The 14,773-nt window shown below is 38.7% G+C and overlaps 1 protein-coding gene across 1 annotated transcript in view; it reads left to right on the top strand.

The window, feature by feature from the left end:
- The first annotated feature begins 1,972 nt into the window (after positions 1-1,972).
- The window catches only part of fam120c (family with sequence similarity 120C), a 24,918-nt gene continuing 12,117 nt past the window's right edge, over positions 1,973-14,773 (top strand). Inside the window, exons 1-11 of the mRNA XM_056449697.1 lie at positions 1,973-3,279; positions 7,137-7,383; positions 7,464-7,546; positions 7,708-7,836; positions 9,100-9,202; positions 9,621-9,694; positions 9,798-10,084; positions 10,643-10,889; positions 11,483-11,654; positions 13,259-13,508; positions 13,631-13,745. Of these exons, the coding sequence (XP_056305672.1) occupies positions 2,761-3,279; positions 7,137-7,383; positions 7,464-7,546; positions 7,708-7,836; positions 9,100-9,202; positions 9,621-9,694; positions 9,798-10,084; positions 10,643-10,889; positions 11,483-11,654; positions 13,259-13,508; positions 13,631-13,745 (2,226 nt within the window). The 5' untranslated portion in view covers positions 1,973-2,760. The remainder of the gene's footprint in view (positions 3,280-7,136; positions 7,384-7,463; positions 7,547-7,707; positions 7,837-9,099; positions 9,203-9,620; positions 9,695-9,797; positions 10,085-10,642; positions 10,890-11,482; positions 11,655-13,258; positions 13,509-13,630; positions 13,746-14,773) is intronic.

The raw sequence follows: 14,773 nt of genomic DNA, 5'->3' as shown, positions 1-14,773 counted from the left end.
AACGCTTGCCCCGCCTTCGCGCTCTTCTTATTGGCCCACTGCTCTAAGAACTGAACACGAATGATTGGTTAAAATCAGCTGTCAATCACTCAGTCAACGCCTCCTGTCTTCAGATGACAGGAGCTACAACCGCGAAAATGTAAAGCGCAAGACGAGAGAATGAAAACAACACTGACAGATTTTGTCTTAGAAACACCTAAAGCTACAAATATTGGCACATCTGATTACTGATCATGTGCTGAATGTTAATCCACCAGCTATACTTATTGAAGAGTGGATAAAAGACCTCCATTGGCTTCAAGTCTGCTATGAAAATAACTAGCATTCACTGTAAAGTCTGTGGGATAACTTTTGGGATATCCGTCCGTGTATCTTTTGGTCACTCAATTATGTTATAAAAATGTCTTTTCTTGTGATAACGGGATTTCATTAAGACATATTTTCCTCACGCATGCATATTTATTTTTTTGCTTGTTAGTTTTGATTAGTGTTGATTTTCAAATGCAATAAATCTGTTTATAAAACTTGTAGTAACAGTGCGATAATTGGTGGGAGCCACTAAATTTTGGCTGGTGCGCCTACATTTTTAAAGTTAGAAGCACCAGTGTTACCAAGCAAAAATGTTAATTTCGAGCCCTGTAATCTATAGTAAATATAGTTAAAATATTGTGAACAGCTTAAAAAAAAAGCTATTTTTATTGTTTGTATATGCTTTGGTAGTGGGGGGTCGCGAGTTCTTGACGATCTTACAATGGGGGTCGCGGGTTTAAAAGTTTGAGAACCACTGATTTAAAGCATGCTACTGCGGTGCACTTCTGTTTGATTCAGCGCCGCTGTTCACTATCTGCCAACAGTTTGCCTTTGGCGCGCTCTAGTGTCGTTTAGGTGTAGTTATGGTTTGAGCTGTTCAACTATGACGTCAATTTGTATGCCAATGCATTCGTCATGAGTCTGTCGATTCATAAAGTCTAAAATTACTTGAAAATATGTTCACATCTTATACTACACTGTTTACACGTAGTCATTGCTCTAACATTTGAAAGTAATTCGTTAGCAGGGGGCAATTAAAAAAAGTGTTAATAATATAATTATTATTTATAATATTAAATTATATATATAGTCATTTGTAATAGTTGAAAATGCTAATTTCAAGCATAAAATTATATTTTTTATTCATTTTATATACTAATACACAACACTTTATATTGGCCTACATATTAATTTAAAGGTGACATATAGTTAAACCTGAATTGTGTTGCAACCAGTAGTCTTTCAATGCCAAGAACTGCATATATTTGTATATAAAGACATATTTGTATTAGGCCTATGTAAAAAGTGACTATCCCTCTATCTATCCATCTATCCATCCATCCATCCATCCATCCATCCATCCATCCATCCATCCATCCATCTATCTATCTATCTATCTATCTATCTATCTATCTATCTATCTATCTATCTATCTATCTATCTATCTATCTATCTATCTATCTATCTATCTATCTATCTATCTATCTATCTATCTATCTATCTATCTATCTATCTACCTACCTACCTACCTACCTACCTACCTACCTACCTAGTTGGACGCGCAAACCTAAATGTGCCGAAAAGTGTTGTTCGTAAAATTTGAAAGACAAAATTCATTTGTAAAATTATTATTTCTCATTCAGCTTTTATTATCACTGTTGCAGTCCAAGGTGCTTTTTTTCACCACAGTACTTGAGAATTTCAGATACAGTGATTTTAATCCAGTTTTTCCAACTGAGCCGATTTTTCCCTATCTTCATTTGAATGAACCTTTCCTTTTGGATAAGGCACGCATCACGTCTCTCACTTTAATGTTCTGGTAGTTGTAGTCTTTTACTCGACACCCCAGATATATTTTCACAGATACTAAACTACATCCCCCAGTGACGAGTCTCGTCGCTCCTCCCACTTCCCTCGGCTCTCCTGCCCTCCCACTTTCTGTCGGTCCGCGGGGAAGTCGCAAGATGGCCGACGTCGCATGAAAGTATGTTCCTCTCCTCAACATGAAGTCGTGAGTGAGATAGAGAGCGAGGGAGCTTACGTCGGGCTTTTGTTTTTGTTTTATTTTAGTTGTTTTACTTTATTTTCCCCATAGTTATTCATCTCATTCCGAATCGTTGCAGCCCCCGATTTGTCTCGACTAGTTGACGCGTCAATCACGCCGGGATCTTGGCTAACTGGCTAAGTGCGCGAGCTAGTTTGTTAGCCACAAACTGTAGCTCTTACAACTGTTAACCAGTACAGGGCAAACTGTATTCGCCATCTGCTAGAGTTAGTTTCAACTACTTAACGGGCACGTTTGATAGCAAGGGCGTAGTTGTTGTTCAGTTTGCAGCTAGAAGGGTTACAAATAGGATTATATTTTGATGTTACCAACACTGTCGACATCATAACTGTAGCGTGCGCGCCGTTATCCTCCATCGTTACGCTGTAGACCGTGCAACATCGTAATTGATCGAAACGGAGAGACTTTTGTGGGATTCTAGCACGTTGACACACTTGGGAATGGACACAAATTGCACTTACACGACCAAATGTAAAAAATAGCCTCGCGTATCTGAAATTTTACAGGGGGTCGGATGACAGTTGCATTCGTCGGATAATTTACTGGACATTTCAGCTTTTTAGTTATCTAACTACAACCGGTCAGATCGAGATCGGAGCACATAACCTACAATTCAACTTGTTATCAAGGTTCATCCATCTCACGCGCTTAGACACACATTCAGTATGGGAGTTCAAGGGTTTCAGGAGTATTTGGAGAAACGCTGCCCCGGGGCGGCAGTTCCAGTAGACCTCCTCAAGCTAGCCCGCACGGCAGGCCGTCAGCCTCCACACCACCACCATCACCACCACCACCATCCCCATCATCCCAGCTCGCTGCCTCCGCCTCCCCCGCCAGCTCGCATTCTGGTTGACGCAGACTCCGGCCTTCAGCGGCTTTACGGGGGCTACCAGACCGACTGGGTTTGTGGAGGCGAGTGGAATGCAATGCTCGGCTATCTGGCGGCCCTCTCCCAGGCCTGTTTGTACCAAGGCGGACTGGAGCTAGTGGTGGTTTTTAACGGCACGCTTGGGAAGGATCGCTGGCCGGAGTGGGCGCGGCGGGCGCAGGGGCAGCGGCAGACCGCACAGCTCATCGTCAACCACGTCGGAAGCAAGGCCACACCCCCTCCTCGGGCCTGGTTCCTGCCCCCGGCCTGCCTGAGCCACTGTGTCCGCCTCGCCATGTTCCGATTCCGCGTGCGGGTGAGTGGCCTGATGCCTTCCTCGAGATGAATTGTTATTCAACCAGAATGTACTGCAAATGCTTTACCTGTCTTAGCTAATTGTCTTATTGCAATATAAATATGTACTAAAGTGCCTTAATATTTTATTAATAAAATGTTTAATATTATATGTTTCAAATTATGATTCCAGTTCATTAAGTAGCCCGTGAAAGCTGTTATTGAGCAGGTCTCCTCATCAGGACTGCTGTGATATTGTCACATGACTTTGATATTTGCTATAATCTAAAATAAGTTTTTTTTTCTTTGTGAAGTTCAAAGTTGTTTTTTCAACCTCAGGTATGTTCAGGTGAGCCAGGAGGCAGTGCACATTTTAACACTAAAAATTAGCACTTCAAAAAAATCATTTACAAAATGAACAATAAACTATGTATTGGAGTGTTGGTGCTTTTCTTTTTTTATTCAGTTTATGAAGGTGCTGGAAGCTGAATCATCAAATGTTCAGTCTTACTGTGCAGTAATAGTATGTGTTGTTGCTGAAACTTAATTGTATTGTACATTTCAACACATCTACCATCAGCACTGAATCTTAATCTATTGTGTTTGACATTTTACAAACATTCTTGACTTTGAAACGTAAGGCTTAAGGAAACTCCAGTGCTCTTCTCTTGTAAATACAATCTGTCTAACATGACTTGAACTCAGCATTAGTAACCCTTAGACTAATGGTAAGTCAGTCATTTCTGGACAGTCATTAGCACAGTTTCAGCTTATTTGTATTTGTAGTGTTGATTTGAAACTGACCCGTCAAACCCATTTTAAAATACAGTAATTCTGTATGATAGAAACTAGAAATAATTACACTTAGGGGCATGACATTTAAATGTAACTAATTTCTGACCATAGGGAAAGTATTTTCTTGGCAAATAAGGGTGTGTTCACATTCTGAATTTAACTTATTTGTGACCATAGGCGAAGTATTTTCTTATCAACTAGGGGTGTGTTCACACTTGTTTAATTTGGTTCAGTGGTCAGTGTGGTTCTTCCAAAACTCGGTGAGCACTAAACAAGCTTCCAAAGGAACTCTGGTGTGGTTCTACTGAAAAATGAACGCAACATTGACCAAACGCATCTAAATGACCTAAAAAACAAGACAAGATTTCAGAAAATGCAACCTAAAAATTGTCAAGCACAGCTGTTTTTCTTATTTCTAGCTGGCAGATCGGTTTGTGTGGGCAATGGATAAGTTCCTGGCTGTATTTTGACTTTACTATGGCAGGCAGCATATCAAAATGAAATTGTGAACTGCAACTATCTTGCACATCTTGTCATGTCTTGTGTCCTAAAATTACACGACTATGAAACCATCTCACAGATTAATTTATTTCAAACACTTGACTGAAGTGATTTTGCAGTAAAAACATGTAAATGTTGTATTTTCAAGTGCTGCATTTAGAAGTAGTCATTATTACAGAAAGATTCTTGATTTCATCGTTTGTTAACGATTTAGATTTTGAACACATTTTGCTTAATTTGAACATTTAGTATTAGTCAGGTTAACGTTTCTCTTTAGTATGCAGATTGACTTACATTTTAGGTTTGTGGCTCTGTATATTAGGGTTGGGTCGATAGACAATGCCATCGTCCATCACCGATAGACATCACAATGCTGAACCGATATCGCGATCCTCCACCCCGCCCCTGTCGCAGCAGCCACCCGCTTGCGAAAAATACACACTCAGGCCCCGTTTACACTAATACGTCTTAGTTTAAAAATGGCATTTTAGAACGAAAACTATCCACGTCCGCACAGGCGTTTCACCTAGCATTTCTGAAAAGCCCTCTGTCCACACCGAAAACAAACATCACTTGACCACACACACGCTATCACTCTGCAGCGAATGCGCGCGTCTTTTCAGATGTCTCCGTTTTCCCCCGTCCACACTGAGACGCCGCAGCAGCAGCGTTTTAAAATGAAAACGGCCTCCTCAGAGTTTTCAAAAAGCTCAGTTTCCAGTGCAGTCAGTCACAGGCTCACAGTGTCTGTACACTGCTTCAATCTTTCGCTTTCACACTTGGTAGTTTTAGTGAAAACCTCAGATACTGTTGGTTGGTTCCTGTTTGTTGTGCACATTTTTTTAACCAACCAAGCTTTGTCGACGCCATTATAACGACTCTGATCACTCTGCCTATTCATGCCAGAGTCCCACGAAAAAGTGATTGACTGGTGGTAGTTTGTGTGTAACTAATCTTTAGCTATATATGATTTGATTATAGGTAAAACAAAGACCATGTGGGTCGGTGGTAGAAATTGTATACTACAGATAATTAATTTGTTATGAATTAATTAATTATTCACACACTGAGGAAGGCATTGTGCCGAAACGTTTGTGTTTTATAAATCACCCGAAGAATGTAAAAATAAAAACAGTACGAAGCAATTACTTAATGAGTGTCAATCAATACCTTTTTAAATTAATTATTCATAAATAATTAATTCACTGACGCTTACGATGACGATACCATCGTCCATCGCAATGTTTCACATTAGACATCCATTGATGATTCCAAATTGGTCGACATGGCCCAACCCTACTGTACATGTTTATTGTATTGTGTGTTTTTTTGTTTGTTCATTTATTTAACTAGTTTTTTTTAAATGTAAAGCCTAACCTGGGACAAGGGCTGCAAAATAACTTTATGCTATTGACCTTATTCTTCAGTGCGGAAGTGCGCTCGTTTTTGCGATTGTTTTAGAACTTCCAATTCAGTTGCCTATAAGAGAAATGACTAGGAATAATAAACGGCAGAAAACGGTCAAACTACTCGGTCTATAAACAAGTATTTGCATGATTATACAGACAAAGCAGAATATAATATTAAGAACATATCAGTTTGCAACATCAAGCAGCCAAACAAGCTGTTTTTAACATCTAAAATGAATGGAAGTGAATGAGTCTTGAGCCAAAATGATCCAAATGGCTGCGCCCGCTCCTACGTGGAGAATAAGGTGAATATGCCCAATGGACGTGACATTGGTTGCCTTTGTATAACAATGTCAAGTGTATTGTCCCTGTTAAATAAACCAGAAAATAAAATAAACAAACAATAGCTTGTCAGTGAACTACAGCTCTGTGCTGTAAATTCTGCTCCATCTGAAAACGTGCTGGAGTTATACTAGAACCGGCTTTACTGACAAAATGAACATGATTGCAGATGTGTGATAAACAATTTCATATTAGCTAATGTTAAGTGGCTTACATTTTAGATACAATTTTCCACAAAGTGAATGGGGTAAACAAACTTACGAAAAATGCTTCTTTACTGAAGAAAATCACTTGCTTTGAGTCGTCTGAATAACCTATTCAGTAACTCATTATGAATAAAAAAAGACATTCAAAATAATGTAGATTTTTATACGTTTCAAATATAGAATGCTATATTTGATACATTAATCATGCAATGGTTATGTAGTTTGTATTGTACAAATTTTAATGCAACTTCTGTTCCAAGTTATGAACCAAGAGAACTAAACTATAAGTGTGAACACACCCCGAAACGTTGCTATAAGTGATGCATTAGGTTGGAAAATTCTGCTGAAGGAACTTTTTTTAACTTCTAAAACTAGAAATGTAGTGATCAAGTATTGCAACTATCTTAGATAGATATTTCAGTACAATGATCTATGTATTTCTCTCTTCTAATTAAAATACAATCTTTTGTCTGGGAGAGCTTGGAAGTACAGGTGATGACAGTGTATTGAAAATATGCCCAAAATGAGTATTGTCAGCAAATGCAGTGCTGCCAAATCAGTTGTAGCTTGTTGCTCAGTAAATCATAAAGAACACGCGATCACCTTCCTCCCTGTTTGAATTGTAGGTGGTGCAGACCCTGGAGGACCACCATCAGGAGGTGCTATCCCTGTACAGAGACTATGGTTTTCAGGGTCTGATCGCACAGGACTCAGAGTTTGCGCTATGCAACGTTCCGGCCTATTTCAGCTCCCACGCTCTCAAGCTCTCCTGGAATGGCAAGAATCTGACCACTCACCAGTACCTGCTATCAGAGGCGGCTCGCCAACTCGGCCTCAAGACACAGCACCTGCCCATTTTTGCTGCTCTTCTTGGTAAGCGAAGCTAACATGAACATGTGACTTTATCTTTAAAGAACGTTATTAAATCTGGTCCTTCAAAAAAAAACAAACAGGTAACCACATTCTGCCAGATGAAGACTTGGCTGCCTTTCATTGGAGTCTTCTAGGCCCAGAACACCCTCTTGCCTCCCTTAAGGTGCTAATATGTCAATTCACACACTCAGATATTTTCATTTTTTCATAGTTGTAATGGATGAGATATTTAAGCATCCTTGAGCTTTACACTTATTAGCACAACCCATACTTTATTTGTTGCTCTTTGCTTCATAATTTTTGTTTATTCTTTTTTCTGCTCAGGTAAGGGCTCATCAGTTAGTCCTCCCTCCATGTGAGGTTGTTATCAAGGCTGTTTCTGAGTATGTGGCATCCATCAAAGATCTTGGGAATTTAGATTCGGTGGCCAAGGATGTTTTCAAGCAGTCACAGGTGAAGCATGGCGTGTTTACACATTCATTTACATGTGAGGGTGTGCGATATTTAACATCTGTGAAAATATTGTAATTGTTATTTTAAGTGTGCAAACTGGCTTTATGGAGTTGCGACTCCAAAAGCATCCGTTACATGTTGAAAACTTGTTAGAAATCAGCTGAAAGCCCCATCATTCGGGTTGTGAAAGCATTAAAAATCTTTATTGATTTTTTTAGAAGATATGGTCTGTAATAAAAATCCATCCTCTATGGATTTTTTATAAGCTATAGTATAATAAAGTAATAACCTACAAACAGGTGTGCTGTTTTCCAGATTATGAGTGCATGTCTGCTATCACAAAATTGGTATTGATTTTTATACAACAGTTCAACAAACGAGAATTGTTTATTTAATTTGACACCATATTGCCTACTGCTGTTGTTGGTGTTGATAACAAAAATAGTTAGCCGGAGCAGAACATTTGTGCATCTCAGAGCAACAATGTGTTTTTTTTTGAATTCCTAAATAAATCTGATTTTGAATACATTATTTTATCTCAGTGATTCAGTTGTCTATTTGTACCAACTAAGTTTTCTATGCTTCAAAGCAAGAGTCCTTCACAGTATGAATCATTTGATGGGGGAAAGTATGTGCACTTGTTTAGTGTGTGCATATGGCTATATTAAAGGTCATGGAAAACTATTAGAATTATAATTAGAAGAATGAAGATTCTTATATTAGAAAAGCTTTATGTAAGAAGAGTTTCTTTTAATGCTATTGCAGGTAATGTTAAGCTTCTGTGGTCTCACAGTGGTTTACATTACACTCATTTTTGGATTTTAATTCATTGACAATTCAACAAAACAGAAGGAAACATTTATCTCCAGATATTTTCATCTTGCTTTGCATGATCAGATTGAACAATGTCAACTGTTTCAATTTCAACTAATAGTTTTTTTGTGTGCAAAGATTGCCGATGCTTTGAAGGATTTGATGAATACACATCTGATGCGTGATATAATAAGGCCTAATCAAAATCATTGTCAACTACTGTGGTTTTAGTGTCACATTTATCCACGACAGGTCTAAAGCAGCTGAGGCAGCAAAAACATTCCAAGCAAGATATTATCTGTATAGAAGAAAATTCCTCAAAATGATTGGGCAAATGATTTGTCAATATTGCACACCCTTGTTTTCATGTGCTGCTTATTAAATGCATTTGTTTGATACTGTTGCTCCATTTGAAGCTTATTATTCTCTCCCCTCTTTTCTATCCACTAGTCACGCACCGAAGATAAAATTGAGAGGTTTAAGAAGGCAGTGGAGTATTTTTCAGCGGCCAGTAAACCAAGACCTCTCTCCATGGGACCTTCTCCTTACCTCTGTAGGTATAATGTGGTGTTTGGTGTCATTTTGAGAGAGTAAATACTTTTATTTACCTAGAATGGGTTCCATTGATTAAAGGCACATTAAAAACATTGATGGCAACAAAAGTTTTTTTTTTTAATAAATACTGTCCCTTAGAACTTTTCATTCATGACAAAATCCATAAATGTTGAACAGTTATTGACTTTGAAAATATTTCTTGAGCACCAGTTTGTCTTATTAGTATCAAATTTGTAGAATAATGTGCCACTGAAGTAATGTTGCTGAAAATGAATAGTTTCATGATTTAATTGTATGGTATTAAAAACAGATATTTTCAATTGTAATAGTAATGAAACATCTTCCCAAATGGTAGTTTGCAAGACAAACTCTGACACCAGTTTGTACTCAGTATTTATTTATCTGACTTATCTCAGTTCCAGGCTTTGGGCCTAGTCCATTTGCTGGACCTCCAGGCCATGTGGGGGCAGTACAGCCATTAAAAGCTCAGGTAATGTTTTTTAAACTACAAAAGTTTGGTGATTTTTAGTGTATTTTACTGAAACTAATTGCATCTAAATATTTTTGGTTGGTTTTTGGTTTGTTCTTTGCAGTTTGGTCCACCCCAGGTGTCAGGTGTTAAGGTGCCTTATCCAGGTGGGCTCTATGGACCCGGTCCTGCCACTGGTCCAACCCTTTTATGCCAGAACCCAACACAGCCACTGCAGGACTGTAACGATTCACTAGTTGGGAAAATGGGCTTTGCTGATTGGTCTGCTCCATATGATTCCTCTCAAGGTGGCAGCCGACAGCCCAATCACCACACTGCTGCTCCCACAGGCCCCTCCCCCTCGTCATCTTCGTCTTCAGATGGGGAGGAACAAAATGACACCAGCGCTAAGTGAGTTCACCAGTTGCTAATTGCTAACTACAACAGAAAAACAAACACATATTAATATGAATATTAAGCATAAAGTTGTTGTAAATTTGGATAATGTCTTCATAGTTTCTTTAATTTGGATGTAATGTGTATTTCAGCACAAATAATCAGTTAATACCTGTAAAAATTAAGTAAAATGAGAAAAAAATACAGACAAATGTTGTTTTTTTGGAGGTTAAAAATATTAGAATATTAATAATTAACTCTAATATTCAAGAATCCTGACTTGTAAAAGTAAAATTGGTAATGTGGAGTTTTCATTGAATGAGGACTCTTTTAAATGACGCTAAAGGAATTGAGGACGTATCATGTCTTTATATTCAATTCTTTTGTCCTCACATCTATTCCTTTGGTCCTCCACTCACATCCTGCATGGGTGGAGCTAAGACATGAGGAAAGGAAACCAGGATGCACAAATAAGAATTGAGAAGCACCCAATATTTAGTGAATCTGTAGTGAACCTTTTTTTATTAGTCATCTTGTGTTTAGAGCAGGCTGAATATTTCTTTTCTTCCATAGTCATTTGGCTGACAAGTCCACGAGATGGGAAGATCCCAGTGGACGGAGTGGCAGTGGCTCTGGGGACGGCCACCATGGCAATGGAAGTGGGCCGTCCATCCCTTCATTGCTTTCCATGCCAACTCGGAGTCACATGGACATCACAACACCACCCCTTCCCCAGGTCAGTGCAGAGGTGCTGAGAGTGGCCGAGCACAGACACAGAAGAGGACTCATGTATCCACAAATCTACCACATCCTGACCAAGGTACTGCAATCACACAGCATGTGCATGCAAATGAAATCATTTAGAGATTTTCTTCACTAAATTATCTGACTGAATCTGCTGTGTTTATGAACTTAACATATGACTCATTTTTCCTTTACGTCAAATCTGTGTTGAAATGGAAACCTTTTTGTGTACTTCAAAGCAGCATCATTGCTTGTGTTTTTATTATAAGCTGTTGTACTTCAGAACTTATTACAAAAATACACAATGTTTTCATTAAAAATGATGTTAAAATAATATAATTTTATAAAAGCAATAGTTTTAGTGTTAGTTTTGCATTTATGGTGGCAGATGTTTAAAAAAACATTGAAGTCTCATAAAATAATGAAGTTATGAAGAATGAAGTAAAATTACTTATATCTTCATTACAGTGTGTGCTTAAAATTATTTTTATTACTTAGAACAGCAGACTAGAGTTTGTTTGCATTTATTGTGATAAATTTCCTGAAAACCCATTTAATATTCAGAAAGAATATATTGTAATAGCAGATATCAGAGTTCTAATACTGTTCTCCATGTCCCTTACGCTCCATTTCTTCTCCCTTTTCTGTTTCCTTTCTGTCACCTCTCAGGGGGAGATGAAGATGCCAGTGTGTATAGAGGATGAGTGCAATCCTGACCTGCCTCCTGCTTCTCTACTTTTCCGTTCTGCCCGCCAGTATGCCTACGGGGTGCTGTTCAGCCTGGCTGAGACCCAGCGGAGGCTGGAGAGACTGGCCATGCGCAAGCGTAGTCCAGTCGATGGTGAGGATGAGGGTGGGCATAGACTTTGGGTTAATAAGACAGTGCTACAGCTATTTGGCACATTAATACAATTGTTTATTAAATATGAAGCCTAAACATTGCTTCATGTTTCTTGGTTAATAAAAGAGTGCTAATTTATTGTTATAAATTAATTGTAAAATATAACTGCAAGCAGCAACTTACGGGATAAAAGAGCTTACAGGCCTTAAAGGGCACCTATGGTAAAAAAAACTACTTTTCAAGCTGTTTGGACAGACATATGTGCATGTATAGTGTATAGAGCGTCATATTAGGGTGATATAAGCACACCCAGTGCTTTTTTTGAATTTAACAACATAAAAACGGTGGACCAATTGGAGCGGTTTTCAGATCGACCGCAACTTTACGTAGGAGTGCGGTCCCCCCGCCCACCATTATTGATTGACAGGCACGTCATCATATCTTCAGTTTGTTGATTCACGTCCGCCATTTTCAGCGTGAGTCGAAGATATCACTAAAGGAACACCCTAGCTCTATTTTTAGATGCAAGGCTCATTGGGCTCAACACAAGAACAATATTCTCCACATTATCGCTCTAATCGGAATTATTGGTTGTATCTTTAGGTAGGTTTGCAAACATGTGTACTTCTCATTGAGTCTACCTTATACTTCAGCCGTTTGCATTTCTCGCGATCACAGAAACTCCCTGTGATCTTAACTAGGTGCTGCTACACCTGACGCAGCGCCATGCGTTTTAGAATTCTAAACATAGGTTTCTATCAGGGTACACACAACGGCGTGACGATTCGGGACACTTCATGTTTCTGCCACGCCACAGAGTGTCTGGTGTGCCGTGTCGCGGCTTCGAGCGACGCATCCTGTACCTCAGTCAAAGTTAATTCAGTGTGCGTGGTTATTAGCCTCGGTGTACAAGCTCGGTACTTGAAACTAGCACACAGTTGGCTGTAAAACTACACAAAGACACAAATGATTTTGTACTCTCTGCTTGGTCTGTGTCCGAGTCGGATATGTACGACTGATTGCTGATCCTCTCACTCCTGCTCCTTCTCTCAGTCTGCCCAAACACAGAGCGGGTGAGCTCATAGCTCCGCCCCCTTGTTACGTTGGGTGGGAAGCCACACCCCTAAATCAGCGAACTGTGGACACGCCCCCAACATGACACTTTGACACATTATAATAAAAAAAAATCTGAATTGTGTTTTGAACTGAACCTAAACTGGCACACTCAGAAGAACCATAATATTAATATTAAATCATAAAAAAGAGGTAAACTATGTGCCCTTTAACAGGGATAGTTAACCTATAAATAATATATATTGGATTATATTCCAAGTCCTTTTTTTCATATATTTTTAGGTGTATTTTTCTAATATTTCACAAGTGGTTTGATTGACAGCAGTTCTAGAGGCAGTTGTACAGAATGAGAAGACCTAGCATAATATGAATTAAAAATAGTCCATCTGTATCTATACCAGGTGTAAAATGTGGTAGTGTCTCTATTTTTCTTTTAATAATGCATATCATTTATTTTACTGTGAGAAAGTAGATGCCAGAGAAAGATCAACATGACACTAAACAGGTTTCATTTCTCTGTGACTCTGCAGTGCCCCCGGTTATTGTAAAGGAGTGGTGTGCCAGTAAAGCTAAATCTGCCCTGACCCCAGAGCTCGTCCCAGCCCTGTGTTTTCGTGAGTGGACATGTCCCAATCTGAGGCGGTTGTGGCTTGGCAGAGCATCTGAGGACCGAAGCCGCCGTACGCGAGCCTTTCTAGCCTGCATGCGGTCTGACTGCCCTGCCCTGCTCAACCCAACCTGTGTGCCATCTCACCTGCTGCTCATGTGCTGCGTGCTCAGGTACCACTGCCAGATGACCTCACTGGGGGGCTGTTTCTCATTGGATACAGATATGGTTCTTACTCTGAATAAGTAGATCAGCATGGAATCTGAGTAACGTTGATGCACGTGTGTGTTTACAGGTATATGATGCAGTGGCCGGGGGGTCGCATTCTTCAGCGCCATGAGCTTGATGCCTTTTTGGCTCAAGCTGTGTCCAACCAGCTCTATGAGCCTGACCAACTTCAGGAACTCAAGGTACGTCTTGTCTCATTAACTGTTGTCAAAGGCTTCTTCTGAAATTGGGCTAATCTTTTATTTTGTTGTTACACAAGTTTGCGATTTTATTTATTTATTTATTTATTTATTTATTTATTTATTTATTTATTTATTTATTTATTATTATTTTTATTTATTTATTTATTATTATTATTTTTATTTATTTATTATTATTATTATTTTTATTTATTTATATTTTTTTAATATTGCTGTTATAATGCTATTATTAATTCAAACTAACTCAACAAAAAACAGGTAATAGTAGAATGACACTGTAAAATAAAGAAATTTGCTATACAACTATGTAATAACTGAAGTAATTTTTATGGCTGTCTATTTAAAAAAAAATTTTAAGTTTAACCATCATGCTTTAATTTGACAGCAGCTGGTTTATCTTAACTTAACTGGATTTACTTATTACAATTTGGGAAGATGGTTGGAGCATGTTGAGCAGCGCACATGCGTAGGAACAGTACCATTCTTCACACAGTACATATACAGTATATTCACAGAGTACATATACAGTATATATTTAAGTAAATCGCCACCTTTGTGATCTTTTAATAACACTACTAAGTAGGGGTGGGCGGTACACCGGTGTCATAGTCATCACTGGTGTGACATTGCGCCACGACATGGATTTTCTAATACTGTCAATACCGTAATAAATCAATTATGCGCCTTGAACGGCTGCATTTACATCAATAATAGCTAATTCTAAATATTAAGGCATTCAATTTTCTTCAAACGTTCAGTTGTGGTCTGAATACATTTCCTTATACTACAGGGCTCGAAATTGCAACCATTTTGGTCGCATGAGCGCCCGAAATGTAATCTATGCGCCCTCATAATATATCTGGGAGCATTTGTGTGTCTGAATATAATGGTTGTAGAGCAATCTGATTTGATTTTCTCTAAAAACTTGCTGAATCGCTCTACCCTGCTGCTGTATTGGTTCATATTAGCAGTCAGTCACTCAACGCTTCCCGCTGTCAGATAACAGGGAG

This window comes from Danio aesculapii, chromosome 23 (assembly GCF_903798145.1).
Source record: "Danio aesculapii chromosome 23, fDanAes4.1, whole genome shotgun sequence".
Lineage (NCBI taxonomy): Eukaryota > Metazoa > Chordata > Actinopteri > Cypriniformes > Danionidae > Danio > Danio aesculapii.
Note: the sequence above shows the minus strand (reverse complement) of the source record. Positions and strands in the feature narration are given on the sequence as shown.